At 40.9% G+C, this 15048-nt stretch overlaps 1 protein-coding gene across 2 annotated transcripts in view; it reads left to right on the top strand.

The window, feature by feature from the left end:
* Positions 1 to 12668, top strand: part of trappc9 (trafficking protein particle complex subunit 9) — a 169787-nt gene extending 157119 nt beyond the window's left edge. For both annotated transcript variants that reach the window (XM_029442845.1, XM_029442844.1), the window contains 2 exons: positions 9999 to 10222; positions 11427 to 12668. In XM_029442845.1, the coding sequence (XP_029298705.1) occupies positions 9999 to 10222; positions 11427 to 11606 (404 nt within the window). In that variant the 3' untranslated portion in view covers positions 11607 to 12668. The remainder of the gene's footprint in view (positions 1 to 9998; positions 10223 to 11426) is intronic.
* The last annotated feature ends 2380 nt before the right edge of the window (positions 12669 to 15048 follow it).

The following is a 15048-nucleotide window of genomic DNA, read 5'->3' as shown; positions in this document are numbered from 1 at the left end:
TCAGGTCTCACTCCTGCTTTTATCTGGTGTTGAGCTGTGGAAGCTCATCTGGCAGCAGGTCAACAACTTTGTGAGACTTTCACAAAGAAGTGTGAGGCCACCAGCGGACACAATGATATCATCTTATCCTGCGAAAAGGAAGAAATGGAGAAACAACTGGATTTACTGTTAGTCACAATCCAAACCCTAAATCAAATACACAAGTGCAGTACAGAAATATTATCATTCCAGTTCCAATCCAAGTCACCTCATCTGCTGTAGCTACTATTGAGTCCAGGTCAATTTAATCAGCTCATGCAAATGATGTTGAAGTGAAGATTGGAGTTTGAGTTCTGGAATGAATGCAACAAGCGCAGATGGATTTTGAACTCGTATATGGCTTCTGCACCAGAAGAATGGCACATTAACGGCAGAGGTTATACAGATATGATGGGCTTCCCTCAGCTCTGAAGAGAATATTTAAAATGAAGGTATAGTTTGGAAAAGGAGTCGGATTGAAGAGTTATGTGACTTCACAGCGTGAAGCTCCAAGCCAAGACTCCCATCTCAGTATGGGGCCATTAAAGTGTAATGGCACCCAGCTACCACACTAATGCTCCCCCACAATATTGATTTGTTCTATTTTGGGAAGTTGCTATATAGCAAAGATACGAGGTCGACAATGTTATTTTTTCAGCAACACTCACAGTTCAGTGAAAACAAAGAGCTCATGGTCATGTCCAGTTGGCTCTGCTTGCATGCTGCATTATATTGTCTGCTTTCTTCATACACAGTAAAATAGGGATTCTTATTGTCCATGTACAGACACAATCTACACAATGTAACCTCAAGACATTTAGAGGCAGAAAGACAAATGGAAATCGAGACTTATTTCCCATTTTATTACACAGCTGATCATTAAACAGCCTGATACACTAAGTTATGCGGCTGTATGTATAAAGCGTTTTTAAATAAAATATTAGAATGTGCAAGATGCATGATCTTTGAATGTTGCTGAACGTGGTTTGATTATTGGTGCTTGAAACTGCAACAGATTCCCTACAATGTGCCGAGTTTACAGACTATAGCGTTAGCAGAACAGAGAAAGAGAATTTGTCTCAAATAGCTAAAGCTAAAGTCTTTAAATAGTGACGCTAGCCCTCCACCCTTTTCATGTCCAATTAATTCATTTGTACAACGAAATATGTACGACGCAGTATGTACGACATAGTGAGATGTAGTATGTACAGCGTAGTTTTTACGACATATGTACGAAGTAGTATGTAAGACGTATGACGCATTATGTACGACTAGTATGTACGGCGTAGTTTTCATGATGTAGTATGTAGTACGTATGACGTAGTATGTATTATGTATGACGTAGTATGTATGACGTAGTATGTATGACGTAGTATGTACGGCGTAGTATGTACGACGTAGTATTTACGACGTAGTATTTACGACATAGTATGTATTGTGTACAACGTAGAATGTATGATATATTATTTACGCCATAGTATATACGACGTAGTATTTCCAACGTAGTACGTACGACGTGTTGTCCGCACGATGCACCACTCCAGTCAGCCTCTCATCAAAATCATTTAACATATTTTACTCATTACTGAAAAGTGACGTAAGTAGTCTGAAGGAAAACAAATTTAGAGAGAAGTCTAAACATTTCCCTTCTTCATCCACCTGTTCAGTCGCTGTGTGAAGCGGACGGGTCTGAAATGTACAGAAAATTTCAGATGCAATTCCAACCGCAGAACAGTGGGGGGGGGGTTCAGACCCTTTTTGATGATCCAACAAGCACTTTGTTTGAAGCGTACTGACGCCACCACCTCCATGTCCTTTGTTACCGTCTGTGTATTTACTGTTTTGTGATGTGTTTCATGTTTTATACCAAACCTGGGGGAAATCATTTCCCTTTGAACAATAAAAACGATGCAGCTATTTGTACAAAATGAGTTGCTGTTGGCAGCTAGCAACACATCTCGGGGCCTCCTCTTTATTATGTATATACCTTTTATAGAAAGTGATCATTGAAACTAGAGTTTTACAATTTGTATTCATTATTCAATTTCCTTTTCCCACTTATACAAGAGACTCTTCAGATCTATTGTGATTTCCTTGAAGAGCACCACCGAGGGCTCTCTCCTTCTCGTAGTCTGACATGTTACAATACGTGTGTAAGCATCTTAATCCTGCATCCTCACAGTATTTTGCCTGCTGTTAGAAGCGGTTGAGTGCGGCTGGAAGTGAGGGGTAAGGATGCTAAACATTGATAACCTTGGGCACTTCCATCTAACCAGTGAGCCAGCGGAGCCCTGTGCTTGAAGAGGAAAATAGAGAGGTCGAATGAAAGGTATTATTTGAGTAAACATAAGTCACGTCGCCACCAGTGGGGAATGAAAGCAATGTTGAATGTTTGGATGAGTAATGCTGCTGCTCCCGTGGTCATGATGCTCACAGAGCAGCTGAGTGTGTACTCTGGCTGGAAGCTGCTCAGTTAGGTGTCCTGTGTGGAGATGAGCCAATATTAGTCTACTCAGCTTGTAAACTGTTGCTGCGGCATAACACCCAATCTTTCTGCCACAGGCTGCCGCTCACTGCTGATTGGAATTATAGCACCCGAGCAGGTCTGCTTGTTTTGGGTGAAGCTTCCTAAATATGTCCTGCGAACAGTGAAATAATTAAACAGTCAGTGTTGGATTCCAAAGAGAGGCACAGATGGACACGACTAACCTTTTAGATGCTGCAATTGGAGAAATTGAATCTGCAAATGTGTGCTTGGTTTGTATTTCCTTCACCAATGTACTGTCTATTCGACTCCATGTGCTGCTGCAGAGAAGATGAGTAGAAGTGTACAGTTCAAGATGTGCAGGGCTCCAGGTCAAATGTTCCACCAAGTGAGTGGGAGAATATCCAAACGGGCTTCTTTCTGTCAAAGCAGAAGACAACAGATATCAAGTAAGTGGTTGTTACAGGGATAATTATAAAAGGGGCAGATGGCTCGGGGGAAATCAGAGGCCGGCAGGTTATTTTTAGACTCACTGCAGCACACCTCAACCTTTTAAAGCACATCCTCCGGCTCGATCAGAGCATTCATCAATGACCCTGCCTGGATAGCGACCGCTGCCCGGGATGAGCTGTTAAACCCTGGTGACCTGGTCATCAGGGCCGGAGCACAACTCTTTGTTAATGTTCATCGCGGAGGAGGAGCCTCTGCGACTGCAGGACGGTTCGCCTGCTGTAATACTGGAAACTGTTTTAGAAGATATGTTTTTATTCTCTTATGATGCGAGGAGAAGCCACTTCTTAGTTGTTGTTGATTTGTCTCTTTATCATAGAACACTTAGATTGTTTTAACCAAATTAAAATCACACTATCGTGCTTTGTATGTGGAGCCTTCTCCGTCCACGTTGATTGAGTCAAAAGTATAGTTTTATTCAGTTCTGGGCAAACGACCATCAAATAATAATTTTCTCAGATCACTATGAGGAGCTATGTCTGCTTTCTGTCATTCATTTACAAACAGAGACGTTAAAGAAAGTCCAGCCACTTCCTTCAAAAGACATTTAAATTGAAGATTTCGGACTAATAGAAACAATGGCGGACACGTCCATTCTGTTGTTTTCATGTTTTGTCTGTGAGTTCGATTGCTGCCGTCTTGGTCAGGCGTGCAGAAGAGGATTCCAACCTCAATGGGACTTACCTGGTGGAATAAAGATCTGTACTGCCGATTGATTATCAGCCTTTCTAAATATATTTTGTCTTTGGAGCTTCACGATTGGACTGAGCTCATTGTTCTAAAATGTAATCCATAATCAATGAAGTAAAACAACTGGTGGAATGTTCTTTTACATTTGAATGCATTGGTGTTGATTAATGAGGCTCCTCCATTTTTCTTTTCTTTTTGCATAGTCAGAATATTCTTTTCTATATAGGTGTGTACTTTCCCCCCTTATTGTTTATCCTCAAAGGCATTATTATTATTATTATTATTATTATTATTATTATTATTATTATTATTATTATTATTATTATATTATCATTATCATTATTATTTCCTTTTAGAGTAATTAAACTAAAATGGGATTTATTCACATTTATTTATTTATCTATCAAATGTACCTGTATCTATAGAGCATATTTCTGTAAAATATTAACACTGTTATATTTAATTATGTATTTCATTCACCTTCTAATGTGCCACAGTAACTTATGCAACATTATTTTTTGGCACATTTTAATTTGTACAATAACAGCATGCCTTTCCAAGAACTTGCTAAAAACCTCGACTTCTCTGCTTTAAACTATTGCCACACACACACACACACACACACACACACACACACACACACACACACACTACTATGTTGGTGATGTAATCTGTTTTGCAGCAGCAGAGTAACTCCTCCTTGTTTAATGAGCATTTCCTACACACTATTCAGAGATGTCACTCTGCATGAGGTGTGGGAAACATGACATCTGTATCTGTTTGTGTGCGACTTCCTCCTCGTGCTGCTGCACACTGTGTGTGACGAGTGAATGTTAATGAGCTGAAATCGACACCCGGTGTGCAGCACGGGCACAATTTTGTTAACACTGACAAATCTCCGAGTGACGGCCGTCATCTTGATCTTCACGGGTGACAGCGATACAGAGAGGCTGTTTTTAATCTGTGGCGTTCACACTCATGCAGGAGGGAGGTGAGGGGAGGTGCGGGGAGGTGCCGTTGTCTCTCTCGTGCTCTGTTTCTCTCCCGGTTGCTGTGGCGACGCCTGCCGCAGCGCTTTTGCTTCTGCAGACTCGAACAGCAGCATCTGGGCAGAGCTGTGCGCGTGCACCGAACCCAGCTGCACGGGTTACGTAACATGTTGTAAATGCTGCATGTTAGCAGGAAGTAAGTAGATCGATTCCTCTCGCTCCTTACACTGTATTAATGAACCTGTCACAACACAGCAAATCAATGCATTAAATATCCAAAATCTATTCTTACACACTCAGCCTGTGATGCACCTGTTGCTCCTGCAGATATTCACCTACATCCTCCTTCCTGGTGACATTTACCTATTCTGTGTTTTGCTGCCATTTCTACTTGTTAAATCGCTCCTCTGCCCCCCCCTTCCCATCCATCTAATATCATCATCAGTCTGCGAAGAAACTCCTTTGATTCTCTTTGTAGTTGAAACCTGTGCTCCTTTAAATAATGCACAGTTAGGATGTTAAGCAACTGTTTATTTGACAGGATGTGTTGACGAGCAACATCAGCAGATTTAGTCGCTGTTGTTCATCATCGTTCATTTGGTTCAGAAGAAACAGATTCTCTATCCGTTCTGATGTTTGGAGAAAATAATTAGGAAAACGTTTATTGAAACATTGCAGACGTGTACTCGAGAAGCTGGGACAGGAAAAAAAGAACATTAATTGAAATAATAGTAATTAAAAAATAGATTTAGGATGAATAAACTTCAAGAATAAATACAATTTTAATAAGGAATAAAACAGGTTGTTCTTCTTTAAAGAGTGTATACGTTTTAGATTCTTAATTTAAATTCACATAAAGGTCCTGTGCCATATATAGGTTAATTAATAAGTTTACAATGATTTCAAGTATTATAGTTATCATGTTCAAAATGTATATTTACATTTTTACACTCAATTTTGATATGATCACTTCAGTCCAAAGAGTAACTGAATGTAAACAAGGGTAAAATAAACGTGTTAAAGATTCTGTTTAAAGATTGTTTTTCTTTATTGTATAAAATGTTGATGTACTTCTTTAATCTTATTGGTAATACAGTGAATATATACATGGAATCGGAGTTTCAGGCTTCCAGTGGAATCGCAATGCATGCTGGTGTGGCGGGCCTAGAAAAGTGAGCACCAACTCTACAAGGGCCGCCATATTGGATTTCTTCTCTACGTGTTTACATTGTATTTGATTAGTTTTTAGTGTGTAATCATCGCTCTTCTGGTTATGGGATTTGGACACCGACATTGTGTGGTGAAAGGATGTTCAAACAGTGGGAGAAAGATAAATAAATGGGCAGAATCTCAGTGTGAGCTTCACGATTGCACTCGTTTGATGAAAAATTGCGACTGCAAGCCCACGTTCAAACTATTTCCATTTCCAACAGCACTAAAGAACAGAGATCGAAGGCTAGCATGGACCAAAGCTGTAAAGAGACAGGATTACAATGGGAAGTCTTGGGAGCCCAAGAAATCTTTGTGGATTTGCAGTGAGCATTTCATGCAAGGAAAACCAACAAATGAATTCCCTGATCCTGAACTTGACCTGGGGTATGTGTCAAACCCCAAATCATCAAAAAGGAAAGCGCCTACTATATATATATATATATATATATATATATATATATATAATTATCTGAACCTCATCATAAGAAAGGAGTTCAGAACTCATTGTAGAGTAGTAGGTTTGTTTAGTAAGTAAAAACACGCTTGAAGAATAAGCTAAATACAATGTAAACACATAGAGAAGAAATCCAATATGGCGGCCCTTGTAGAGTTGGTGCTCACTTTTCTAGGCCCGCCACACCAGCATGCATTGCGATTCCACCGGAAGCCCGAAACTCCGATTCCATGTATAGTAATAGCCTGGCCCTCTGCCAATACTACTTAAACCATCGAAGTGACCACTAGTAGGTAGCTAGCAGGGAGCTAACAGGGAGCTAACATGTAGCTAGCAGGTAGTTTAGCAGTTGTCGAGCGTAAATGTCTGACAGCTGGTCGACAGAATTGTCTGAAACTCTCAGATAATTTTTTTAACACATCATACTGTCTCATTGTTTTTATTTTCACCTTTAAAGCTCTGAATTAAGACCTCCAGAGGTTAAAGCTAGAAACTAGCTCAGTCTGAGGAGCTAACGTTAGCTTAAGTAGCTACATTAGCCGACACATCTGTTAACAGCATCATTAGAGACATGACTCACCAGCAGTGTGTCTGTTCTAAATACATATAATGACACTTTTGAGTGTCATGATTGTATTTGAATATTTAGTCATTTCAAGCAGAGGAAGAATGCTATATTTGAGTAAATGTGAGCTAAACTGGGCTTTTTTTTATTTTTATAGAAAACTAGCCACGTTGACTTTTCTGTGACTGCTGATGTAACACATTTGTTTTGAGCCTCTGGGGACACTACAATCCTGGGGTCACCTATTTACCACAAGCACTGTGGAGGTAATCCACAGAGCGTCGGGGAAAATAGCACCACAGCACTCAGCTCTGCAGGAAACACTTTAAAAAGCAACGTTTTGTCGTGACCTTTGGCGTCATCCCAGGAGATATGCAAAGATGTTTGCTGAGAGTCCCAAGAGAACCACGACCAATGAGAGACTTTGATGTTTCCAGTATTTTTTTTTTGCAAGGTTACATAATAGATGAGTTGTCTAAAAAGTATTATTATTATACACAATAACATGTATTTTTAAACTTAGTTAACATTTTCCTCATCAGAGTGGGACACCGTTTCTTCCCACTGCTTGTTTTTCTGCGTACAGTTTTGTTATCTAAATCAGTTGATTGCCTCGGTGCTGATACACAATCCAGGATGGCAGAGTAGAGCGCTCAATTGTGTGTGTGTGTGTGTGTGTGTGTGTGTGTGTGTGTGTGTGTGTGTGTGTGTGTGTGTGTGTGTGTGTGTGTGTGTGTGTGTGTGTGTGTGTGTGTGTGTGTGTGTGTGTGTGGGGGAGTTCATCAGCTCATTACAGACTAACCATTCTCTTTTGTTCTCTTTAATGTGAAAGAATTTATTTCCAGTTTTAGAGCCAATGTAGGCTACCTATAATTTGCACATCTCCTAGCAACAAGACTTTGAACAAACTAAATATAACAACTTGCTGAGGTGTCACAATAGACTCATCTCCAGCGGCTAAGAAAGGATTGTATTATGTATGTATATATTAAGGCTGTGTGTTGGCAAGGGGCTGGTGTTACAATATGGAACATGATACGGAGGTTACGATTCAAAATATTGTGATACTGTAAACAAGGCGATGCTGTATATTGGGATTTGAAAACTGTCGTAGCATAAAGAACAGATTTCTTCATATGTGCAACATAACATCCAACATTAGAGCAGTACTTTGTGTGCAATCAGACCAGAGGAACTATCATTTTCCTATATCAGATGCTTGAAGGATCGTTTTAGGCAAACAAATAAAGTAGATTAAAAACATGTATGTATCATCTATCGGTAAGCTGGATCACTTTCTGGCAGTGACCTCTCGGGGCTGTTCCATGATCTTTTCCTGTGAACCTAAACAAGCAGTTTGTTTTAATTCACAACATTAACAGCTGATTTTAATCAGACCGTCAAGACAAGAGTTTCCACGTTGAGCATATTGCGATTGATTTAAAATGCATGAAACTATAAGAACGTTGAAAACTGCAGCAAGAATAATCCAGATAGAACTGAAACTTAAAAGATGTTCTCAGTTTGTAATAGATGTAAACGCTATTTGTCAAAATGACATGTGATATTGCAGAACTTTCCGCAACAATAAATGATAAATTATTGTGATAGTTTTATTCACTTTACAGTGTTTTTAATTAAATGAAAAATAACGACTACAGAGACTGAAACGGCCGTTTAAACACGTGCGTCTTCAGAACTGGTGAATGGCAATAAACAGCAGCACTTAATAACGATGTGGATGTTGTATAATCACAACTGTGACCTCACGGCTCATGTTTAAGGCTTGGTATCATTTGAAACGTTTGAGAAATATGACGTCAAACTTCTCGAATCGTAGCGGTCTTATTGTTTTCTTACCAGAAGTGGAAATGTAAGAACATTGAAGATTATAAATCTTTTTTCATTTTTATTTCAGATCAAGGAACATGTAAACATAGAACTGGGTATTTGGGCCGTTGTAGGTATAAAATAAAAATAATTACAAAGTGGTGGGAGGGTAATATCCTGAAAAAAACCTCAGAATTTGCTACTGCTGCCGTCGCCGCCGTCGCCGCCGCCGCCGCTACCGCCGCTGCCGCCGCCGCCGCTACCGCCGCTGCTGCTGCCGCTGCTGCCGCTGCTGCTGTTGAGTGAAGAGAGTTTTTAATATAGACGTGGAGCTGAATGTCACCCTCCTGTAGCTCCAGCCTCCCCGGGGCTCTCTCACTGACTGTGACGGCACGCCATCAGCCGCCCACACCCACCCTCACCACCCCCCCGCCATCCCTCCTGCTGGATGGTCTGACTATCTTCATACTCCCCCCCTCGACCCCCACTACTCGCTGCACGCAACAGCTCGGCACACCAGCGGCACCGAACGCAGCTCGGCTCTTTCATCAGGCTGTCACACAGGATCTGACTCACAGTGTTTATCACAGCTGCGGGCGTGACACTAGAAAGCGTATGACAACCGGTTTGTGTTTGTGTTCGTAGGCCGCCTGTATTCTCAGCGGAGTCATTACTCGGGTGATCTCTTCGGGCTCCCCCGAATCCCCCGTGTTTGGAGTCAGTCTCCTCCTCAGTCCGCCAATAACAAGTTCACTGAGCTCATGGTTCAAAACAAATCGTGTCTCCCGCTGTACCTGAGCCAAATGGGCCACATCAGGTGCGACTGGCCACACGTTAGTGGAATTGAACTCACTCAGCGTTCCTTGGTCAGTTATGAAAGGAGAGGGGGAGAGAGAAATGTACTTGTGTGTGTGTGTGTGTGTGTGTGTGTGTGTGTTGTACGTTGGGATTGTTCCAACAATCTCGTTCCGTCCTTTCTTAACGGAAATTAGTCATGTATGAGATTAACAGGAGGGAATTCAGTTTAATTCCCACAGCTCCAGCACTCTCCACTGATGTCAGTCAAATGTATTTTGGGACAAACCGAGCCTATTGATCCTCCAGCAGAAGCCGTATGATCGGCCATTAATGGTTCGGAATCCAGTCAATGACCAAAAAAAGCTCTTAATTCCTGCTTCTGCCAAATTCCAAAATCCCCGCTGCGGTCGTGCTAATCCCTTTTCCCTTTCTTTTGTCTGTTTCCAGATGTGTTGGTGGACGGGAAGCCATGTGACTGCGATGTCATTGCCGACTGTAAAGCGGGTGAAGCCGTGACCCTGGAGGTACAGCTGACCAATATGAGCAAGAACTCAGTGGGCCCCCTGGCTCTGACCGTGGTGCCCTATCAGGACTTCCAGAACGGAGTCCAGAACTACGATTTGGAGGACGCGGTCACCTTCATTGGCTCCAACACCTTCTACATTGACACGGTCAGTCGGGGCTGCAGCACTATATGTCGTGGTGTCACTTTAAGTGTTTAATAATGTACAGTAATCGTCAACAGTTAGAACTTCTCCTGTGAAAATGTTTTATTTTATTACTAGTGTTTTACTATATTGTCAATCAATATGTATTTGAGCACCAGCCTCCACTTGAGGAGTTATAGTTACATTATAGGGATTAAATATTGAAATACTGCTTATAAATACTAATTAAGGGGACTTAAAGGGACTGTTTGCCGCTCTACGCCCAATATCTCCGACCCTCAGCAACTCACACCAAAACTATCCAGATAGATAAATTGTTCTACTGGTAAAAGGAATAATATGTATCTTTGATTTTGGGATGAACTGCCCCTTTAAAGTGTCACCTCAATATTACCAACAGTAGTAAAAGCGAAGCAATAGCTCGGCTTGGTATCCTAAATATTTGGTACTGGCCCTTTAACGCCACATGCCAGAGTTTTGCTAAATGTAGCCCATTTAACCAAACCATGTATATTTGATGAACTGGTGACCATGCTCCATGTACATTTAAGAATTTCAAACGCATAACAAAAACACTTTATGATTTATGACGAAATCACGACTGCTTTTAGTTTCTTACAAATTATAATAACATTGTCTTTTATTGCAGTAAATGCTATCACATACTCATTATTGTACCTCAGGGAACGGCAGAGGCAGACATAACGTTCGCTTTGATGGATTAATCACTCAAGTCTTTGTATAATTGTGACTTACGTTGAAACCAGTGAATGTCCAACAGACCAGAATAACATTTAAACAAACAAACTATACTAGAGCGTTCTCAGCAAAGTAAGCTAAAGACACACAAACACACAGGAATGGTCCTTTAAAGGTCACGGTTGCGATCTTTAAATGAAAAAGGACGTTTTCAGAGAAGTCTTTGTCTGTGACACATTCTCACTCCTGATTGTTGAACAAGCCAGAAGCGATTAAACGCCGGGCGATGCCAGAACAAAGAGCTTAGAGTCTAAACAGCAGATGAAAGCAATGAATGAGTTCCTCGTATTCCCGAATGTGCAAAACAACTAAATGTTGGGAATTGTTCTCCACTGAAGGAGGAAACTTGTTGATACCTTTTAATAAAAGCAACAGTCAGCTTCAAACCTCCCATACTACACACCATACTTACTGCTGTCTGTCTGTCTGTCTGTCTGTCCATCATCAGGTGAAACCCAAAGAGAACTCTGTCTGTGTGGGGGCCGTGCTCTTCCTCTACACTGGAGATTTCTACCTTAACATAAAGTTTCAGGACGACAGTGCTGGACGAGAGCTTCCTTTAGCCTGGTTCACTCTACCCAGTGTGCACATCCGAGCCCTGGACCCCCCGCAGCAGGCCGGGGCCTGAAGGCCTGGTGGCCCCATCATTTGAGCTCTAAATGAAGGATGGAGGGTATTTGCCTGTAAATACAATGTTCTTATGAATTGAATCCCATGTAAATATAATTTTGTTAAAGGTTACAGTAGACTGCAAGAGCACAAACTGGCACGGTTAGTGCTCACCTTTCCATTGAGCTAATGATGCAGCTAACATGTATACAGGCGGCTGTTTGGGGCGCTTCTCCTTCTTTTGGAAAACATCTGAAAGGCTCGGACCTAAATCAGTTCAATAATCTATTTTATTATCTGTGTTGCACCACCCTGCTCTGAAACACCCATTTTCAATGTTGTCGGCCCATTAAATGGCCGTTATCAGTCATCAGTTATCACTTCCTTTATAATTCTTCAGACGAGTTAAACTTCATCTACAGGCAAGTTTTTAAACGTCGCAGTTTGAAACACGTGGTGAATTTAAACCAAACTGCTTGATTATGTTCAGAAAAAGATTGTGGTTTGGGTAGAAATTAGTACATTTGTTACGTAACTTACATTTGTTACGTAACTTACATTTTATACATAAGTTAAGTTTGTTATTTGTCCACAAAAGAGATGCAGTGTGATTTGAATGTTCAATCGTGAGATAGGGATGGATGCTACAATTGCGTCTCCTTGAAATAACTGTACATTTTCCAGTTTGCGTTGTTTTAGCTAACCTGCTAGCTAGCTAGACTAGTTGCAATGAATCGTAGCGAGGACATGAAATGCAAGTAATTAGTTTGTGGTGCGATTAAGCACTAATTTATTCTGTGGAGACTTTCGTTACTTTGTCTTTCGGATAATAAAATCTCTACTGAAAGAGAGTAAGAAGAAATAACGTTCCTGGGCAGGAAACTGATGGAAGAAGAGAAGCTGAAAAACCCCACACTGGAAATGTGATTATCTAGATATATAAGCAGTTCTGTACAAATACATTATATTTATTTCTACTGCTCTTTGGATCTTTTCTCTTGCCTCCACATTGAACCTGACTGTCTTACATTAGCATCATTACGTGCGACACATAATCGTTGTAAATAAAAGCTAAAAGAAGCAACCTTTTGTTTATTCTCACATTATTCCAGCTACTTGCATGTGTCTATCAGCAGCCTTATGATTCTGTGTTCATGTTCTGCCTGCTGCGCTGACCTTTATCACCTCGGCATTTTGGGAAGCTCAAGTCTGACATTAACTCACGCCATAATCCATAAACAGTGATTACCGGAAAACAACATTGCTGACTAATAATCATTTTGAACATTTATTTATCCAGAGATGAGGGACTGAACAGCGTGCTGCTGTCCGCTGAGACCTTGCAGTTCACCTGCAGACACTTTTCGTTACACTTGCTTTGAGTTTTCAAACATTAGTGTATGAAATATGAAGTCCATCTTCATACTTTGTCCGGTGCTTTCTGAGGCGCTGGGTCTTTGAAAGAGGACTTACACCAGAGGTGTCAAACTCATTTTAGTTCAGGGGCCAATTTCAACAATAGTATCAGTTTATCATTTACACATGGCATTACAACGTACAGATCAGTGTGTCTACAAAGGCACAACACATTTCGTCTCAGGTATCTGGAACAGTATTTTACTTTATGATCAAAACAACTCATTTTTACACTTTGCAAAGTCGTCCCGCAGGGCCGGACTGGACCCTCTGGCGGGCCGGTTTTGGCCCCCGGGCCGCATGTTTGACGTCCCTGACTTACAGTCAACACGAGGCAGCGTGACATGATCTTATTCGCACTGCTGACCACAAACCTTCCACCAGGAATGAGCTCGTATTTATGGAACAATAGTTTTTGTACATTTCTTTCAACATAAGTCTGTATTCAACAAACTGGAATTTGTGATATAAGCTTGTTTGACTCCAGTAGAAGCTTGAGAAGTGACGAGCCTGATTGTAGTATTGTTTCCCCGTCAAGGTCGCGTTTGAAGTTCAGCAGAAACAGTTTTTCCACTCGTAGTAAACGTGCTGGTTTACATATCTGAATAATACATCAGTGAATCCACAGAGTTCATCAGTTATGCATACAACGCAAAACAATCCCAAAGTCATGCCCGCCGCGCGTATTAGTTTGTTTATCTATTTATTTGATTAAGAAGTGTGTGTGTGTGGATGTGTGTGTGTGTGTGTGTGTGTGTGTGTGTGTGTGTGTGTGTGCTGCTGTCAGTACAGGCCAACAGAGAATAACATGAACTAACTTTTTAAATGTAAATATCTTCTGCATATTGTTTACTGACCCTTAAGATAACTCCATCTTTATAAACCTAAATGACAAAAGCAGGGCTGCGATTACGAGTGTCCTCTCCTCCTTTATCGAAGCTTAGATTCACCTTATTCACACTCATTAAATCCTGGCACGGACGCGTCTCTGTGCAGAGGAAGTAGAGAAATGAAAGTACAATGAAGTACGCACTAAAGTCAGGGATTCACCAACACTCAGTGTTTGTACTTATTATTATTTAGTTTGGTCTGAAGCGTCACAGACTGATAACGATTACTGTTCGAGTATAAAACATTTTTTTAAATTGTTCGATTTTACAATTAATATGGGATAACTTCACTGTTGGGGGGTAAGTAGGTGGGACTGAGGATGCAGGTTTGAAGCAAAGCAGTGAGTGGGAGCCTAAAAGTGGTAAAAACTTAATAAGTAAACTCATTGACAAACAGGAACATTTACTGTTTAACCATCAGAACACACGAGTGGTGAACAAAACACAAACGCTAACAAATAAACATTAAATCAAATACTTGTATTTCCTTAGTGTGGGCCAAGTTCCCTAAACTGCTGGACTCAACTCTTACAGTAGTGCATCTGGAAAGTGTGGGTCTCTGAAGAGAACTCGATACGACGCGGTGAGTCGGGCTTGTTGCTAGTTTATCCCAGTGGCCAACGGTGGTACTGCAACTAAAATCTGTGACCAAAAATATATATCTTTAGCTGCAAAATACTTTTTACTAATTTTAATCGGTGAAGGTTGAATATTTGTAAACATGTGACATCAGTCCAATGTAACATCTGTAGGTTTGTAATGCTAGCTTTCTGCTTATAATCTTTGGGAATTTTCGAAATGACAGAATAAGTTGTTCGCCAATAACTCCGGAAACAACATATATGATCGTGGGAGAGTAACGGCAACCGGCGCACGTTGTGAAACAGTCACAGAGTTAAACACGTGGTTAACGCTGCGAATTGAAACTTTGTAAGGTTGAGGAAAAGATTGTGGTTTGGGTTAAAATAAGTACGTTTGTTACGTAACTTAGAGTACGAACGTAAGTTGTATTTATAGGTTAAGTAACTTACGGAAGTTAAATAAATCAGTTTGTCCCACCCATCCACCCCAACCTCCACCCTATCAGACTCTATCACTCCTTATATTACGTCACCTGACTCCCCTCGTAATTACTACAGCCACAAGAGGGCGCCA

Source organism: Cottoperca gobio, chromosome 11 (genome assembly GCF_900634415.1).
Source record: "Cottoperca gobio chromosome 11, fCotGob3.1, whole genome shotgun sequence".
Lineage (NCBI taxonomy): Eukaryota > Metazoa > Chordata > Actinopteri > Perciformes > Bovichtidae > Cottoperca > Cottoperca gobio.
Note: the sequence above shows the minus strand (reverse complement) of the source record. Positions and strands in the feature narration are given on the sequence as shown.